Genomic DNA, 18420 nt, shown 5'->3' with positions numbered 1-18420 from the left:
GAGAGAGAGAGAGAGAGAGAGAGAGAGAGAGAGAGAGAAAGAAAGAAAGAAAGAAAGAAAGAAAGAAAGAAAGAGAGAGAGAAAGTGAAAAAGCAAGCCACCAGGTACTGGACTTGAACCATGGTTGGCCATGTAGGAGTCCAACACCCTTAACCACCATGCTACCTTTTGGCCCTGGCATGGTTTGATTTTGATCTGAAGAACTTTTCTTTCTTTTTTTGGAGAGGTTTTTGCTATAGGGCGCGTGCACTCGCCAGACAGAGAGAGACAGAGAGACAGAGAGTGAGAACTCACCTCCCGGGGGGATGGCCACGCCGCAATCCCTTCTCCTCCATTGTCCTCTTAGTATCTTGGGCACACACGCACACATGCCTGGCATGAGTTTAAGCCACCGGGTCCGGGACTCGAACCATGGTCAACTACATGGGAGTCCAGTGACATAGCCATTACGCCAACTGCTGGTCCCCTGAAGAACTTTTCTTATTCGACCACTGTGCAGAAAGAGCAAGGAAGAGGCCCTGTGGCACCGTACTCCGTGCCCAGCTTGTGGAATGGAGATTCGGTGGTCCAAGTACTCCGTGTCCAATTTCAAAAAGAAATCGATCGGAGGGGGCATCAGGCTCAGCCACTGTGCCCTCGCTTGGAGAAGGTTAAGGGGGAGACGGGCTGCGAGAAAATACAGTTACTCAGTAATAGCAGGAAGAAAAGGATACCCAGCACTCCCGAAGGATGTGCTATGAGCTAAATGTGCTTCAGACATTTAACCCTCATGTTGGCATACGCACATTCAGAAGCAAAAACAACCCGTACCTTTAAAGTTAGCTAACAGAAACAAAGCTCCCCCAGCCCTTATTATTAGGAAGTAATTATATGGAAAAGAGTGTGTGGTGCCCCAGAAACTTGGAAATATGGGAATAAAATTGTCCTCTTGGTGTTCAAGTGTAAAATCACACGTAGTGGGTTTGAGTAAAGACATGCGATACGGCCCTTGAAGCAGGCTCCACATCTAGAGGGTTGGAAGGGGAACCAGACTGAACACACAGGCGCATCTGGGGAAAGGCGATGTCGATGGACCAGTCAGAGCTGGCTTGTTCAGCTGTGCACTGGGGAAGCCTGGGAACAGGCACTTTACTGACTGGATGCTGGCCGTGTCCTTCTAAGCCTGTTGAGCATTTCGTGATTTGATTCTTATGTTGGTTCACCTGAGGGAAGTGAAGGTGCTTGATTGTATTACCTTGAGCTAGTCTGCTTACTCCCACGGTGCTCACCCGAGAGAAACAGAGACAACGAGAGGGAATGTGAGAAATCACCCCCCCAGGAGGGACACTGCAATCCCTTCTCCTCCATTCTCTTCTGGGGATCTTGGCCATGCATGCCCACGCACCCGGCTTGAGTTTTAAGCCACCGGGTTCTGGAATCAAACTGTGGTCGACCATGTGGGAGTCCAGTGACATAACCACTATACCATCTGCGGACCCACCACAGTCATTGTTCATTATAAATGAAGAGATGGTAGGGTAAGAAACTGCTTGCCTTGTGGACTTGAGGGTTTTGATGACTATGACAACATTTTCTCATTGCAAATGAATATATTGACATGCTGCATTATAAATCAGCCCGATAGAGTTGGTTATTGTGGGTCCAGCTGAAAGATACATCAGTTCTAGGACCATTGGTATAAACCACTCCCGGGTCTTCTGAGTGTAAGGCAGTTAGATTCCAACGTGTGGCAATTTTGCTAAAGAAAGTACCTGTGCCCTTTCATTCTCTTGGGAAATGTCTTGTTGGCCTGGTCTTCTAGTAGCGATGTTAATCATGACACACTAGGAGAAGCATTTCTTTCTAAATCTGAATACGAACGGTATGGATACCATGTCTGCAATGTCTGTCCCTTCCTTCTGTCTTAAGGGTTGCTTTAAGTTAGGCTCCTTGGCAAAAAAAAAAAAAGATTGAGGTGGAAACTTCACCCACTGGAGCCTGTGGTTCCCGAACTGAACTCACCAATTGACATTTGATGACATGATCCAAATATGACGTAAATGACTGACGAGCAGAAAGCTGCATAAGCGACATTGAGAGGAGGAATCAGTTGCCTTGCCAGCAAACTAAATGTCAGGCCTGGAAAGCAAGATACTTTAAGTAAGAAAAGGGAGCTTGGCTTTTAAAAGTGACCTGAAGTAAAAACTGTCAAGGCTATTTAGAGTGGGGACGATCACGCGCACAGCTGACTAAGTGAGATACGAGTATGCCTCGACACGGAACCCTTCATTGGAGCGTTTTCTTTCTCCTTTCATTCTGAGATTCTCTTCCTGTTTAACCACATGCTTTCCCACCTCAATTCCGCATCATAGGCTAAAACATCTTTCAGTGCAAGACCTTAAGGCTGAACACGGAGAGCAAACCCCACTGCCATAAAACCCCACATTGCAATGGCTGAGAAGCAACCTCACCCCCACCCCTAGTCTAACACAAGAAGACCCTTGGAATCCTCCAGGGCTGAGGATAAGCTGGAGAGCAAAGCAAGAATCACGCTCGCTGACTTGATTCAGTGGCTACGTGTCGTCTCTCTCCCATGTGTCAGTCCACCCTCCAATCGCTCCCTTCTGCTCCCTCTTCAACACTTAGAATTTGGAAATTTTTTTAAAGAGGTTTTTTTTTTTTTTTTTTTTTCCCCTTGAGAGTTTTTGCACTCACCAGAAAGAGAGACAGAGACAATGAGAGGGAACACGAGAAAACATTCCCCGGGGGGGATGGCCACGCCACAGTCCCTTCTCCATTGCTCCTCCTGGGACCTTGAGCACGCATGCACACAGGACCAGTGTGATTTTGAAGCCACCAGGTCCGAGACTCGCACCGCGGTTGGCCATGTGGGAGTCCAGCGATGTAACTGCTGTGCCATCTGCTGGCCCCAAATTTGGAAATTTTGAAGCTGATGAATTAACATGCATGCGGTTATTCTTTCGATGTTTCAAGCTCACACCTCCTGCTTAAACCAACATACTCATCAAAGTTCCGTTTTCAGTCCAATGAGCTAGTTTACTATTTTAGACAATAAAGGCTTTCTTGTTTAATGGAAAATTTCAAACTCATACAAAAATAGAGCGTAATGAGTACCATCATCCAGTTCAACAGTGGTCAAACCATGGCCAATCTCACTTCTTCTATGTCCCCTTTCCTAACCCACCCGATTTTATTTAGAAGCAAACCCATGATACGACGTTACTCTATCTGTAGACTGCAGTATGAATCGCTAAACAAATGACACTTTAAATTTCAGTACGATACCACCGTTATGCACTCGGTGTTCACATTTTCCAGATTATCCCAGAAATGGCTGTTGTAGAGGGACTCTAAGATGATTTGCAATGGCCGATTGATATTCTCGCTCTTGCCTGATTTCCTCTGCCTTAAGTGTGGGGTGGGCTTAGTCACTTGTTCTTTTTTTTTTCTTCTTCTTCTTTTTTTTTAAAGATTTTTTTTGTAATTACTTTATTTAATTTTAAAATTTATTCATTCATTTATTTTAATTTAACCAGAGAGAGACAGAGAGAGAAAGAGACAGTGAGAAAGCAAACTGCCAGGTCCAGGACTTGAACCGTGGTTAGCCATATGGGAGTGTCCAGCACCTTAACCGCCATGCCACCTGCTGGTCCCTAGTCGCTTGTTCTTAACGAATAGAACACATCAGAAAATGAGAGGTCGTTCCCTCTGAGGTTAGATTACAAAAACATAGTGGCTTCCATCTTGATTGCCCTCGGGCCATCTCTCTCATTCAGGACGCTAGCTGCTAGAGTTGGTGTCAAAGGTGTGTGACTATGTCGTCACACAGAGCCTTGGGCTTAGAAGGGTTCCCTTCTCCCATTGGGATTAAGAGCTTTGCTGCCACTGTCTTGAAATTCTGAATGATTTTTAACCTAGGGTCCTGTATTTTCATTTTGCATGGGGCCCCCACAGGCGGCTGGTCTTGCCCGTGCCTTGAGACACTCAAGCAGCCTATCAAGAGGCCCATGTGAGGAGGAGCCCAGGCCTGCTAATCAACACATGAGCGTGGTCAGAAGTGGATCTTCTGAGTTCTGTCAATAGCTACATGAGTGAGCCTGGGAGCAGATTCTCTCACCTCAGTAGAGTGCCAGATGACCAACAGCTTGGCTAAACCTCATTAAAGACCTACAGCCAGAGGTATGGCAGTTTTTAAGATGATGTGTTTTGTTTTGTTTTGTTTTTTAGAGATTTTTGCTATAGGGCGTGTATGCTCATTGGAGATACAGAGATAGAAATCACCCCCCAGGGGGGATGCTGCATCCCTTCTCCTCCATTCTCCTCTCAGGATCTTGGGCACGCATGCCCATGAGCCTGGCTTGAGTTTTAAGCCACCAGATCTGGGACTCGAACCATGGTTGACTACATAGGAGTCCAGCGATGTAACCATTACACCATCTAGTGGTCCTTTGAGATGATCTTTAAAAAATTATTATTTGCAGGACCAGCAGTTAGTATAATGGCTATATCGCTGGACTCCTACGTAGTTGACCGTGGTTCGCGTCCCGGACCCGGTGGCTTAAAACTCACGCCGGGCGTGTGTGCATGAGTGCCCAAGATCCCGAGAGGAAAATGGAGGAGAAGGGATTGCGGCGTGGTCAGCCCCCCTGGGGGGTTGATTTCTCGCTTTCTGTCTCTGTCTCTGTCTGGCGAATGCACGCGCCCTATAGCAAAAACCTCTAAAAAATTATTATTTGCTATTCCATATTGTGCTTTATTTTACAATCTGTGTATTTAAACCAGGGCCCAAATGTTGCCCTCCATTGGTTGCTCTCTCTCTAAGCTTCTTGCAGGATATAGGTTCCCCTTCCACATGTTTTTCCTTAGACAAGGCTCTACTGATTGCAAGAGACAGAGAGCTGCTCAGATCCACTTGAGCAATAGGAAATGTATTTAAAGGGTACAGGGGTAGTTGGGCCTCATCAGAGACTGGAACCAAAACTAAAACATCAGGATCCAGGGTGCTTATTTCCCCTTTGTCTTTGTCTCTAGGGTTGCCAATGGCTTGTGTTTGTTTCCAGTTTGAGGCTGTTTTGAACAATACCACAATGGATATTCTTTTTTTTTTTTTTGAACAGGTTTTTTTTTCTTTTTTTGGCTATAGGGCGCATGCGCTCGTTAGACAGAGAGACAGACAGAGAGAGAGAGAGAGAGAGAGAAAGAAATCACCCCCCAGGGGGTGGCCACGCTGCAATCCCTTCTCCATTCTCCTCTCGGGATCTTGGGCACGCACGCACACATACCCGGTGAGAGTTTAAGCAACTGGGTCCAGGACTCGAACCACGGTCGACTATGTCGGAGTCCAGCAACATAGCCATTACGCTAACTGCTGGTCTCACCACTATGGATATTCTTGTACATGTCTCCCAGTGCACAAATGTACAAGTTCCTTGAGATAATCGGCCCTGAATTATAAATGCTGGGACTTTTACTAGATAATACCAAACTATTTTCCAAATGATTATATAATTTATACTCTCCCCAGCAATGTATGATAATTTTCACCATCACATCGATCCTAGAACATAATATAGTCAGATTTTTAATTTTAGTGTGTATGGTGGTAACTCATTTTAGCTTAGATATCTACTTTATTAATTACTGATCATGCTGAGCACCCTTATCTAGTTGTTTCTTTGTGGATTTGTGGGAGTATATGTATTATAAATAATTTGTTGTGTCTATGTGTTGCAAATATCTTCTCCCATTCTGTGATTTGCTTTTTAGTCATTATAGCATTTCGAATGGACAGTTCTTAAATTTTACTTAGTTCAATTTATCCATCTTTTCCTTTGTGATTTTCCTTTTTCTTTTCTTTTTCTTTCTTTTTTTTTTTTTTTTTTTTTTGGTCTTGTTTAAGAAGTTTTTTTCACAGTCAGCGGATGGCATAGTGGTTATATTGCTGGACTCTCACCAGTGGTGGTTCAAGTTTTGGACCTGGTGGTTTGAAACTCATGCCAGGCACATGTGGATGCATTCCCAAGATCCAGGAGGAGAATGGAGGAGAAGGGATTGCGGCATGAACATCTCCACGGGGGGATGATTTCTCACTTTCCCTCTCACTGTCCCTGTCTCTCTCTGCCTCCCTATGACAAAAACCTCTTAAAAACAAACAAGTTCTTTTCTACCTTAAGATCATGAAGATATTCTTTTAAATTATTCCCCCCCAAAATCTTAATGACTTTAGGACCAACAGATTGCATGGAGGTTAAGGCACTGACTGGATTCTACATAGTTGACTCCTTGGTTCGAGTCCTGGACCCGGCTTGAAAATCACACTAGCTCTGTGTGTGTGCATGCCCAAAATCCCAAGAGGAAACTGAAGGAGAAGGAATTGTGTGACCATACCCTCTGGGGGATGATTTCTCACTTTCCCTCTCTCTCTGTCTCTGTCTCTTTCTGGTGAGTGCACACACCTTATAGCAAAAATTTAAAACAAACACATGAACAAAAACCTTCTCTCTGTAGTGACAAATCTGGTAAGTTACATGATTTCATGTCTGTGTGACTCTCTGTTCTGTTCAGTTGATCCTGTTTATCGCTGCAATACCACGGGGTCTATCTTTTTGGTAGTTAGTTTAATAATGGTTTTGGTGATGAATTCAGTAATCCCCACTTTTAATGTGACACGTAACATACATATAGAAAATACATTAAAATAGGTATCAGGCTTCAACCAGCAGGTGGCAGGCTGGTTAAGACAGCTGGAGCCCATAACTGAGGGGTGACTCAGTAATTTAGCAGTGGGGTACTCTCTATCTTTGGTCATAACTAAAAGACAGAGAGGAGACAGGAGGGCTCTCACTGTTGAAGAATCAGGGCCAAAAGTTCAGTTCTCTTATTGCGGTACCACAGGAATGCTCTAGAGAGTTTATTCATACAAATAAAGTGACTATATTCATCCAAATGGATCATTTTGGTTTCCGCATGGAAAGTTTTTTGCAATAGTTCTACTAGAACATAGAGTACCTCGCTGTGAATTTTAAAAGGTGCCACTTTATTCTGCAAATGCAAGACTGGTTCAATATTTTAAAAATTGGTTAATCTGGAACCAGCAGTTGATGTAATGGCTATGTCGCTGGACTCCCACGTAGTCGACCACAGTTTGTGTCCTGGACCTGGTGGCATAAACTCATGCCGGGCTCGTGTGTGCCCAAGATCCCGAGAGGAGAATGGAGGAGAAAGGATTGTGGCATGGCCATCCCCACTTGGGGGTGATTTCTTGCTTTCTGTCTCTCTGTCTCTCTCTTTCTGGTGAGTGTCCACGCCCTATAGCAAAAACCTCTCTCCCCCCCCCTAAAGCAAAAAACCACTCCCCCTAAAAAAAAAAAAAAAAAAAGGAATAAAAATGTAGGAAATCACCAATTTTTTCTCCATTTTCCTCTCTGAATTTTGGGTATGCACATGTGCCCAGCATGAGTTTTAAGCTGCCAGGTCCAGAACTCGAACCATGGTCAACTATGTGGGGACTTCAACAAGTTTGTGATAAAATGGAATTAAAGGGGGTTGCCAAGTGGTATGGTGGTTAAGGGCGCTGGACTCCCACATGGTTGACCATGGTTTGAGTTCCAGACCTGGCAGCTTGCTTTCTCACCATTCCTCTCTCTCTCCCTCTGGTCAAAGTAAAATAAATAAAGTTAAATAAAATAATTATTTTTAAAAAATGGAGTTAAAGTATGAGTTTATTTTGGTGCAAAAAGAATCGAAACGCAGTGTAGTTTTTTTTTTTTTATATGCATTTCCATGAACCTTTTGAAGAACCTTAGTACAAGTGTTAAAATTCACAGAACTGGGGGCCAGCAGGTGTTACGGTAGTTCAGGTGCTGGATTCCCACATGGCTGACCACAATTTGAGTCCCAAACCTGTTGAAAAATCACACCAGGCATGTATGTGTGCCCCAAATCCTGAGGGAAGGATAAAGAAGGGATTGCGGTGGGACCATTTCCCTTGGGGGGTGATTTCTCACTTTCCTCTCTCCGTCTCTCTCTTGTGAGTGCACGTGCCCTATGGCAAAATCTAAAATAAATAAATAAATAAATAAAAAGACCATCTGGGAATGGCGAATTACTGTGAATAGAGGAATAATGAAAACCCTTTCTCTGTTTTCTATGAACAAAATCAACCTTGCGTTAACATTCTCTGTTTCTTTGGAAATCACATGGAATGTCAGCTCTGTTACCAGGCAGCATTGCTGATGGGAAAAAGTGAGCCTAATTAGTACATTTCATCTGAACCAAGAGGCTTGGGAATGAAAGATAAATATCTGGAAGGAAGCCCTCAGTTTGGACTTCTCTGAGCCCAGCGATTCTTGTAACAGTCATTCTTGTAACACTTACGGGACTGTTGCAAGAGTGCCCGGCTCCTATTTCCAAGCAGCTCCTGCTCCCTCCTGTGGGATCGTGCTGTCTTATATCTGAACTGCTGGTTGGAAAACCAAAGCGTAAGCTCTGCTGTGTCTCCGGCTGGAGCGACGCTGGCATGCTGTTTCCTACCCTTCACCTTCCTGAGTACAGCTAGTGCCAAGTGGATCTACTGCAGTAGAGTATGAGATCACTAGTTAAACAAGCAATTACCAGCAGTGGGTGTTGCAAAATACTCCGGAAAGTATCCAGGAGTATAAACTAAACAAAATCTTTTGGAATCCACTGGGACGGATTAGAAAGCTGACAGTTAATAAGGGAACACATGGTAATGATGCAAATGACATTCACATTTTTTCCGTTTATCTGGCATAGTAACCGTTTACCCAGGCTAAGTGCACCCGGTCCAATACATCGTCTTTAGATGCAAAGGCTTCATTTCTGCCTTACCTTGAGGAACTTGCAGAAGGCCTACACTTAGACCAGCAAGTAAGTCTCCAAGAAGCCAGTCCTTGAATCGATACAAACATATCCATTGTAGGAAGGGAAAGACGGTGAGCATGCATTTTAGGAACCTGTGCCATGAGCAGCTGTGAGAGAGAAGAGCAGAGACTTGATTAGGTTCTTTAAAGAAAAAGGCCACGTAGGCGAGAGAAGGCAGTGTGGTGTGAGAGGTACGGCAGTGATGTGCAAGGCTGGGGCCGCACCAGAGGCCCGGGTTTGGGTCTCAGAACAGGTTGGGCACGAAGCACCTGCCTATAATCCTAGCTAATCAGGAGGCTGGCGTGGAGGAGCTCAAGGACAAGACCTTGTTAAAAATATCTATTTTGGGGGGCCAGCAGGTGGCCCTAGACTCCCACATGACTAACCATGGTTCAAGTTCTAGATCCGGTGACTTGAAAATCAAGAAGGGCCAGAAGGTGGCATAGTGGTTAACATACTGGACTCCCATGTTGACTATGGTTCCAGTCCCGGGCCCAGTGGCTCAAAACACACTGGGTGTGTGTGTATGTGTGTGTGTGCCCAACATCCCAAGAGGAGATGGAGGAGAAGGGATTGCAGTGTGGCCATCGTCCTGGTGGGTGATTTCTTACTTTCTGCCTCTCTCTCTCTTTGTCTCCAGTGAACGGACAGCCCCTATAGCAAAATCCTCTCTCTCTCAAAACAAGAAAATCACGCTGAGCACATGTGCATGTGTGCCCAAAATCCTGAGAGGAGAATGGAGAAGGGCTTGAGGCATACTTGTGCACCCCAGGGAGGTGATTTCTCACTCTCCCTTGCTCTGTTTCTGTTTCTCTCCAGTGAGTACATGTGCTCTGCAGCAAAAACAAACAAACAAAAACCACTAAAAATAAAGGAAAGAAACAAAATCTCTTTCTTTCTCACCTCCCTCCCATGCTTTCTCTCCTCTCTCTCATTGAAAAAAAAAGTCACAATGCATAATCTTTTTCCCACGTAACAGTTTCTCATCCGTAGTGTTGACATTTTGACATATGGGGCCAGACCCTTCTTTGTTGGGGGGCTGTCCTGGCCACTGTTGAACGTGCAGCAGCACCCCTGGTCTCTACCCACTAGGTGTCAGTAGCGCTACCTTCTCCAGTGTGACAACCGGAAATGTCTCCAGACGTTGCCAAGTGTACCCTGGGAGACCAAAAATCAACTCAAGTTGAGAACCCAGGTGTTACATATATGGCGAAAACTATCTGCCCAGTATAAAAGCAGTTCTGTATTTTATAAGTTGTTTGGAAAGAACAATTTTCCAGCAGAAAGGGGACTGCTAGTGCTCTCTCTTGATGAGAACTTTGAGATGTTCGCTGACGGGCAGCTGGGGCAGTTAACACACACGCATCACTCCCAGGCACCAAAATTTTTACTAAACATGAACTTTGTCTGGCTTTGGCATGTGGTATATAGAAATTTCTAGAAAATATAGAACATGGGGACCAGCAGATGGTATAATGGTTATGTTGCTGAACTCCCATGTAGTTGACTGCACTTTGAGTCCTGGACCCAGTGGCTTAAAATTCACACTAGGCACGTGTGCAAGTGTGCCCAGGATCCCTAGAGGAGAAGGGATTTCAGTGTGGCCATCCCCCCTGGGAGTGATTTCTTGCTTTCTGTCTTTCTATCTCTCCATGAGCGCATGTACTCTATAGCAAAAACACCTCTATTTGAAATATATATATATGTGTGTGTGTGTGTGTGTGTGTATACATACACATACACATACGTAGAACATGAAGTCCTGTGCTTCAGTAGTTAGCTATATAAACAAAAGTCTTTATAAAATAAGTCTTTATTGAACCAGCAGGCAATGTGATGGTGAAGGCACAGGACTAACACATGGCCAAGCATGGTTCAAGTCCCAGACTAAGTGGCTTGAAAATCACCCTGGACACAAATGTGTGCAGGCCCAAAATCCTGAAAGGAGAATGGAGGAGAAGGGATTGCAGTGTGGCCATCCTCCCGGGGCTGTTTTCTCACTTTCCCTCTCTCTGTTTCTGTCTCTCTCCTGTGAGCACCTGCATGCTATGGTGAAACAACAACAACTACCAGGTCTTTATTACCCTTTAATCCAGTCACTCTCAGCCAGGAGCAGTTTTGTTTCCTAAGGACATTCGGCAATATCTGGAGACATTTTTGATTCTCACAACTGCTACCTAGTGGGAAGAGGTCAGGGATGCTGCTAGACACCCTATAGTGCACAAGATGGCTCTGTACAAAAAAAAAAAAAAAATTGAGGGTGCAAAGTGCCAATGATGCAGAGATGGAGAAAAACTGTCTTAAACCTTTAGACCATCTCCAGCAGAAACTCAAAATCAATCATTAATCAGTAAACCAATCTGGTTTTATTTATTTATTTTTTAAGAATTATTTTTTCAGGGCCAGCAGTTGGTGTAATGTCTACGTCACTGGACTCCCATGTAGTCAACTGCGGTTTGAGTCCCAGACCTGGTGGCTTAAAACTCACACCAGGTGCGTGTGCATGTGTGCCCAAGATCCCAAGAGGAGAATGTAGGAGAAGGGATTGTGGTGTGGCCATTCCCCCTGGGGGGTGATTTCTCGCTTTCTGTCTCTCTGTCTCTCTCTGTCTTGCTGGCGAGCGCACACACCCTATAGCAAAAGCAAACAAACAAACAAACAAAACAACAACAACCAAAAAACTCTTAAAAAAAGAATTAATATTTTTTTCTTTCTTCCTTTCTTTTAATTTGACCAGAGAGTGACAGAGAGAGAAAGAAGGAAAGTGAGAAAGCAAGTCACCGGGTCTGGGGTTCTAACCGTGGCCAGCCATGTGGGAATCCAGTGCCCTTAACCACCATGCCACCTGCTGACTCTTATTTTTATTTTTTTTAATTGCAAGGGAAAGATAGAGAGGGAGAAGGAGAAAGCATTCCCCAGTGGGGTATGATCACACCGTAATACCTTAGCCTTCATTTCTCTATCCTGTCGGCATTTGGGGTATGCATAAATAAGCACCAGATGTGTTTTTCAAGCCCGCATGGCCAGAATTCCAACGGTGGTCTGCCATGTGGATCTGACTTCCTTAACCACTTGGCTACAGGACCAGCCCCTAATTTGGTTTAAAAATGCTTTTTGTTATCTTCATTTTAGCATGACCTGAAAGCGAAGAACATGAGCATTTTTCATGTATGAGCTATGCAAGATAATTGAGATTGGACTGTAATAACATGGTCCATGCAGGGCCACAATCTGTGCTCAGGAAGAAGTGATTTTACATGTTTGACTCTTGCATCTGTGAGCATCGCTGTCCCTGAGGTAAGTAAGGCCTAGTAAGCATCAGCGACTTTGCCAAGGTCGTAGCAGTGAGTATGACCAGGTCTTCGGATTCCTGGTTTATTGTTCTATCCACTCTGCTACCTTCGCGGTTCCTAGGGACAGCTGTTAAATTCCGTTCAGGAGCCAGGAGCAATATCATTGGCGTGGAGTAAACATCGCATGGCTGTTCTTAGGAGAGTCCCTGGGTGTGAGGCAGGTGCTCAAAGTGTGCTCTCTTTATTCACGCCCTTCCACAGGGAAGAGTAGAACTTGGCCCTGGGACAGTTTGTTCCTTCGCCTGGCCCAGTGCCACACGATGGAAGACTGGCTACCTCAAACAGAGTCATTGCAGCTCTTTGGCATACGGTGAGAGATAAAACGAACATGGGACGGTGAGGATCTAAGAGTGAAACGAATCAAGGAGAGAGAGAACTAGAAGTCGAAGCTCATGGAGGGATAGCATAAGTATTTGGACATGAGTCTGGATTTTCGTTAAGGAGTTTTTTGAAGGGATCTTAGAATTGATGTTGAAAGCAAAGGGGAGAGTTTAGTAAGAAAGGGAGTACTCGCAGTTGCTAACTAAGAGGAAGGAAATGAAGAAAGGGATAAGGAGTCTTCTGCACAGTGGAAGAGATGGCGTTAAGAGATTATTTTATTTTTAAAGATTAAAAAAAAAAAAGCCATCCAGTTATCTAATTCTATTTCCTATGAACGTTACTTTTTTTTTTTTTTTTGAGAGGTTTTCACTATAGGGCGCGTGTGCTCCCCAGACAGACAGAGAGAGACATAGAGACAGAAAGCGAGAAATCACCCCCAGGGGGGATGGTCACGCCGCAATCCCTTCTCCTCCATTCTCCTCTCGGGATCTTGGGCACGCACGCACACGCGCCCGGCGTGAGTTTTAAGCCACCGGGTCCAGGATGCGAACCACGGTCGACTACGTGAGAGTCCAGCGACATAGCCATTGCACTAACTGCTGGTTCCTGAACGTTACTTTTTTTTTAAGAGAGGTTTTTGCTATAGGGCGTGTGCGCTCACTGGAAAGACAAGAGAAAGACAGAGAGACAGAAAGCGAGAAATTATGCCCTGGGGGAATGGCCACGCCGCAATCCCTTCTCCTCCATTCTCCTCTCGGGATCTGGGCACACACGAACACATGCCCAGCGTGAGTTTCAAGTCCCTGGGTCCAGGACTTGAATAGCAGTTAACTACATGGGCCTCCAGCGACGTAACCATCATGCTGTCTGCTGGTCCCATATTTCCTATGTACTTTACAAATACTTTTTAAATACTCAACAACCACTCAATGAAGCAGATGATATTATCATGTCCATTTACAGATGAGGAAACTGAGGCTAGCACAGTTGGATAGCTTACCTCAGGACGCACAGCTGGGATGTAGCAGAACTGGGGTTCAAAACCCGGCAGCCTGGCTTCAGAATCAGGCCTTTTTTTTTTTTTTCTAGAGTTTTATTTATTTATTTTTTCCATGAGTGAGAGAGACAGATAGAGACAGTGCACCCCAACAGGGTCTGGACATTGTGACCCACCCCCAGCTTCCTCTACCCCAGACCATGGGCTAGCACGTGCCCACCTTATTTAGCAACATCTCTGGATCCGAATGGCCACCTTCCCATGGGGGATTGCCTCAGAGCATCCTGTTCCACCACTTCCTGGCCCCCAGAATCATGCTCTTAACTTAATGTGGTGTGTTATCTTTCTGTTTAAAATGCAGAAGTGGAGATAACTGTATGTTTTAGAAACAGAGAATAGGAAATGTTATAAAAGGCTGTGGGAGGCGGAATGGTCAGATTCAAGCATCCAGATGGCCAGGGCTAGTGCAGGTCATTTGAAATGTCTTTGGTAGAACTTGTCTATAATGAGGGTAAAGTTAGGAAAAGGCTGTCATTTTATAATGAGCAATGTCGATGGGGTCCCCATGGGCCCTCTCTCACATATATCCCCTGTCCTCTCCTGGAACACAGGAAATAAAAATGATAACGTAGGATTCTGGAGAGATATCCAAAGCCACAACTAACCAAAGGCAGGACATGGAGGAAGAAGACGGTCTGAGAGAAGGGGGCATCTGGAACAGTGAGGCCTTCCTGACGTGCCACAACACACCCCAATTGTAGATGAGAACCCGGGGGATGAGAGGGCTCATAAACCCAGACTATGAGTGAGGCCAACTTGAGTAATTAGGGCTAGTGTAATAATGGAGGTCACAAGGATTTTTTTTTTTTTTAAATGAGAGGAAAAGAAAGCAAAAGTGAGAGAGACAGAAAGATAAGGATTTTTTTAATAGAGAAATTTTTGCTATAAGGTGTGTGTGATTGCCAGAAAAACAGAGAAAGATGGAGAGACAGAAACTGAGATATCACCTCCCCAGGGGGAATGGCCACGCCACAATCCCCTTTCCTCCATTCTCCTCTTGGGATCTTGGGCACAGACACACACGCATCTGGCATAAGTTTAAGTCGCCAGGTCTGGGACTCAAACCATGGTCAAGTATGTGGGAGTCCAGCAACATAACCATTATGGCATCAGCTGGTCCCAGAGATAGGGATTTTGGACAGGGTCTCACCATGCTGTGATCCTCCTGCCTGGCCTCCCAGTTAGCTAGGACCACAGGCACGTGTCATTACACCCAGACTCTCTAGGTTGTTCTAGAAACTGATCCTAGGCCTCCCATGGGGTCCTAGCCTTACATAGCACTGACCTACTGCTTGTCCACTGTGGCTTGGCCACGAAGGATTCTGTATGAGGTTTATAGGTCCCTAAGAGTCTGTAGATAGAATTTGGGGTGTATGTGAACTAGGTAGGAAAACTTAAATCTTTAGTTTTACTAACCTCTAACTGCAATTTAGTTTTTCCTTCAGTTATAAATGTGGACAACAGACCACAATAGAATCAACAGAACTTCACTTGTCAACAGTAGAAATCAAAGACATTTTCATATTAAATTATAATTGATATAGATATCTTGAAATTTTATTTACATTAATCACTACTTCGAAATTACAGTAGTTATTGGGTCCACATTCTTAAATAATTTGAGATTTTTGGGAAAACTGTATTTTGGGCATTAGATTTTTTTTTTTTTTTTCCGTTTTGGAGAGGTTTTTGCTATAGGGCATATGTGCTCACCAGAAAGACAGAGAGATACAGAGAGACATCACCCCCCAGAGGGGATGGCCATGCCGCAATCCCTTCTTCATTCTCCTCTTGGGATCTTGGGCACGCATGCACACATACCCTGAGTGAGTTTTAAGCCACTGGGTCCAGGACTTGAACTGCGGTTGACCACATGGCAATCCAGTGACATAGCCATTACGCTAACTGCTGGTCCTGGAAAACTGTATTTTAATATAACCTTTTTTCTTTATAATCCTATTCACTATATGTATTAAAAATTATATTGACCAAGTCCATTCAGAGGGGGAAACAGTCTCTTCAACAAACTGTACTGGGAAAACAGAATGTTCAAATGCAAAAGAATGAAGCAGGATGTTTGACTTACATTAAAATTAACTCAAAACGGATCAAACACCTAAACTGAAGAATTAAAACTACAACATTCTTAGAAGAAAATATACTAGATTTTGAATTTGGCAATAGTTTTAAAAACATGACAGCAAAATCCCAGGCAAAAAAAGAAAAACAATGAGATAAACTGGATTTTGTCAGTATTAAACTTTTGTGCATCAAAAGACTCTATCAACAGAGCAAAAGACAACCTATAGAAGAGGATAAACAATTTTCAAGTCATATATCTGAAGAGTTTTATATCTTGAAAATATAAAGAACTAAACAACAAAAAGACAATCTAATCTTAAAAGAGGCAAAGGAAAATTATAAACATTTCTCCAAAGAAGATACGTAGATAATCAATAAGCTCATGAAAAGATGCTCATCATCTTTAGTTTTTAGGGAAATGCAAAACAAAACCCAAAACTAAAAAGCACAAGAAGGAGTCAGCCAGGTGGCATGGTGGTTAAGGTAGACTGACTGCATGATTCAAGTCCTGGACCCAGTTGCTTGAAAAATACACCAGGCACATGTGCATGCATGCCCAAAATCCTGAGAAGAGAATGGAAAAAAAGCAATTGCAATATGGCCATCCCCCCGGGAGGGGGGGACTTCTCACTTTCTCTCTGATGGGAATGCATGTTATATAGGGAAAAACGAAAAAATAAAATGAACAAACAGTAAAAACTACAATGAGTTACCACTTCATCCTTACCAGGATGGCTATAATTTTAAAAATACAAAGTAACATATGTTGAAGAGGATGCAGAGAAATTCAAATTTTTGAACATTCCAGCGGGGATGTAAAAGAGTGCAGCTGCTATAGAGACAGTCCGGCAGCTCCTCAGAAGGTTAAATAATGGACCAGATGGCGGTGTGGTGATTAAGGCAGCTGGATCCAACATGGCTGACTGCATGATTTGAGTCCTGAACCTGGTGACTTGGGAAACATGCCAAGTCTGTGTGCATGTGTACTGAAAATTTGGAAAGGAGAAATGGAGAAAAAGGGGTTGCAGGGTGACCATCCCAGGGGAGTGGTTACTTTCTCACTTTCTCTCTCTCTCTTTCTGTCTCTCTCTGATGAGCACATACCATCCTCTGGTAAATTAAAAGTTGAACAAAGTTAAACAAAGAATCACCGTATGACACACTTCCATTTCTTTTCTTTCTTTCTTTAAAGAATTAGTATGTATTTTTATTTTATTTATTATTATCATGTTTTGATTTGACCAGAGAGAGAGAATGGGAAGAAAATGAGAAAGCAAGCTACTAGATCTGGGACTCAAACCGCAGTTGGTCACGTGGGAGTCTAGCACTCCAAACAACCACGCCACTTGCCAGCCCCAACAATTCCATTTCTAAATATATATCTAAAAGACTTCCAAACAGATTCAAACAGCCCTCCTATGTCACTGTTCATAGCATCACTGTTGACAATCACGAAAAGGTAGAAACAAATAAGTGTCCATTAACAACTGTATGAAGAAACACAATGTGGCATATAAATTCAATGTTAGAGTATTCAGCCATAGGAGGAAATGAAGTCTTGATATATGCTACCCCTGGAAGAATCCTGAAAACATTATGCTAAGTAAAATAAGCCAGAAACACACGCGCACAGACAGATTGTACGATTCCACTTAAATACATACAATAGGCAAATTCATAGGGACAGAAAGTAGAATATAGGTAACTAGGGGCAGAAGGAAGGGGAAAAGAGGGAGTTATTGCTTCACAAGTACAGAGTTTCTGTTTGAGGCGACGAGGAGGTCTTGGAAATAGTGGTAATTGTTACACAACAATTTGAATGTCAATAAGGCCACTGAACTGTATACTTAAAAATAGTCAAAAATAGGTAATTTTGTGTTATATTGTACCAGAATGGGAAACAGTTTAAAAAAATCACTCTGGTGTTTAATTTTTAGTTTTAGTTTAGTTTAGTTTAGTTTAGTTTTTTTAGTTTGCTATATGGCACATGCACTCACTGGAGACAGAGAGAGAGAGAGAGAGAGAGAGAAAAGTAAAATTACTCCCTGGGGGAATGGTCACACCGCAATCCCTTCTTTTCCATTCTCTTGAGATTTGGGGCATACATGCACATACCACGCGTGTGTTTTGGTTTTGTTTTAGAGAGTTTTGTGTGTGTGCTTGCTGTAGAGACAGAGAGAGACAGAGAGAGACAGAAAGTGAGAAACCACTCCCCAGGGGAAATGCCCATGCTACAATCCCTTCTCCATTTTGGGTATGCACACACATATGCCCGGCATGAGTTTTAAGCTGCTGGGTCCAAGATTCCAACCATGGTCAACTACATGCGAGTCCAGCAATGTAACCAGTATGCCATCTGTTGGTCCTCCAAGTGTGCTTTTCAGGCCACCACATCCAGGACTCAAATTGTGCAGCTGGTCATGTGGGATCCAGCCACCTTAACCTCCATGCCACCTGCAGGCTTTAGTTTTTAGTATTTAAGGGAGCCAGTTCCGCATACCCAGCTGAGGTTCAAATTCTGCTTGGTGGCTTGAAAAACATGCCAGGGTGTGTGTGTGTGTGTGTGTGTGTGTGTGTGCTCCAAATCTCAACAGGATGGAAAAATGGAAGAGAATGGATTGTCCCTTCTTTTTTTTTTTTTGGAGAGGTTTTCGCTATAGGGCACGTGCTCTTGCCAGACAGACAGAGAAAGACAGAGAGACAGAAAGCGAGAAATCACCCCCC

The 18420-nt window shown here is 43.8% G+C and overlaps 1 protein-coding gene across 1 annotated transcript in view; it reads right to left on the bottom strand.

Annotated features, from left to right (window-relative positions):
• SLC26A8 (solute carrier family 26 member 8) overlaps positions 1 to 18420 on the bottom strand; it is a gene marked incomplete at its 3' end in the record, with an annotated part of 96856 nt that overhangs the window by 71609 nt on the left and 6827 nt on the right. Inside the window, exons 3-4 of the mRNA XM_006148676.1 lie at positions 8851 to 8990; positions 2002 to 2118 (exon numbers count right to left, since the gene is read on the bottom strand). Of these exons, the coding sequence (XP_006148738.1) occupies positions 2002 to 2118; positions 8851 to 8990 (257 nt within the window). The remainder of the gene's footprint in view (positions 1 to 2001; positions 2119 to 8850; positions 8991 to 18420) is intronic.

Source organism: Tupaia chinensis, unplaced genomic scaffold (assembly GCF_000334495.1).
Source record: "Tupaia chinensis unplaced genomic scaffold, TupChi_1.0 Scaffold000238_1, whole genome shotgun sequence".
In the NCBI taxonomy this organism is placed as follows: Eukaryota; Metazoa; Chordata; class Mammalia; order Scandentia; family Tupaiidae; genus Tupaia; species Tupaia belangeri.
The sequence above is the reverse complement of the archived record's forward strand: the minus strand, read 5'-3'. Positions and strand labels throughout refer to the sequence as shown.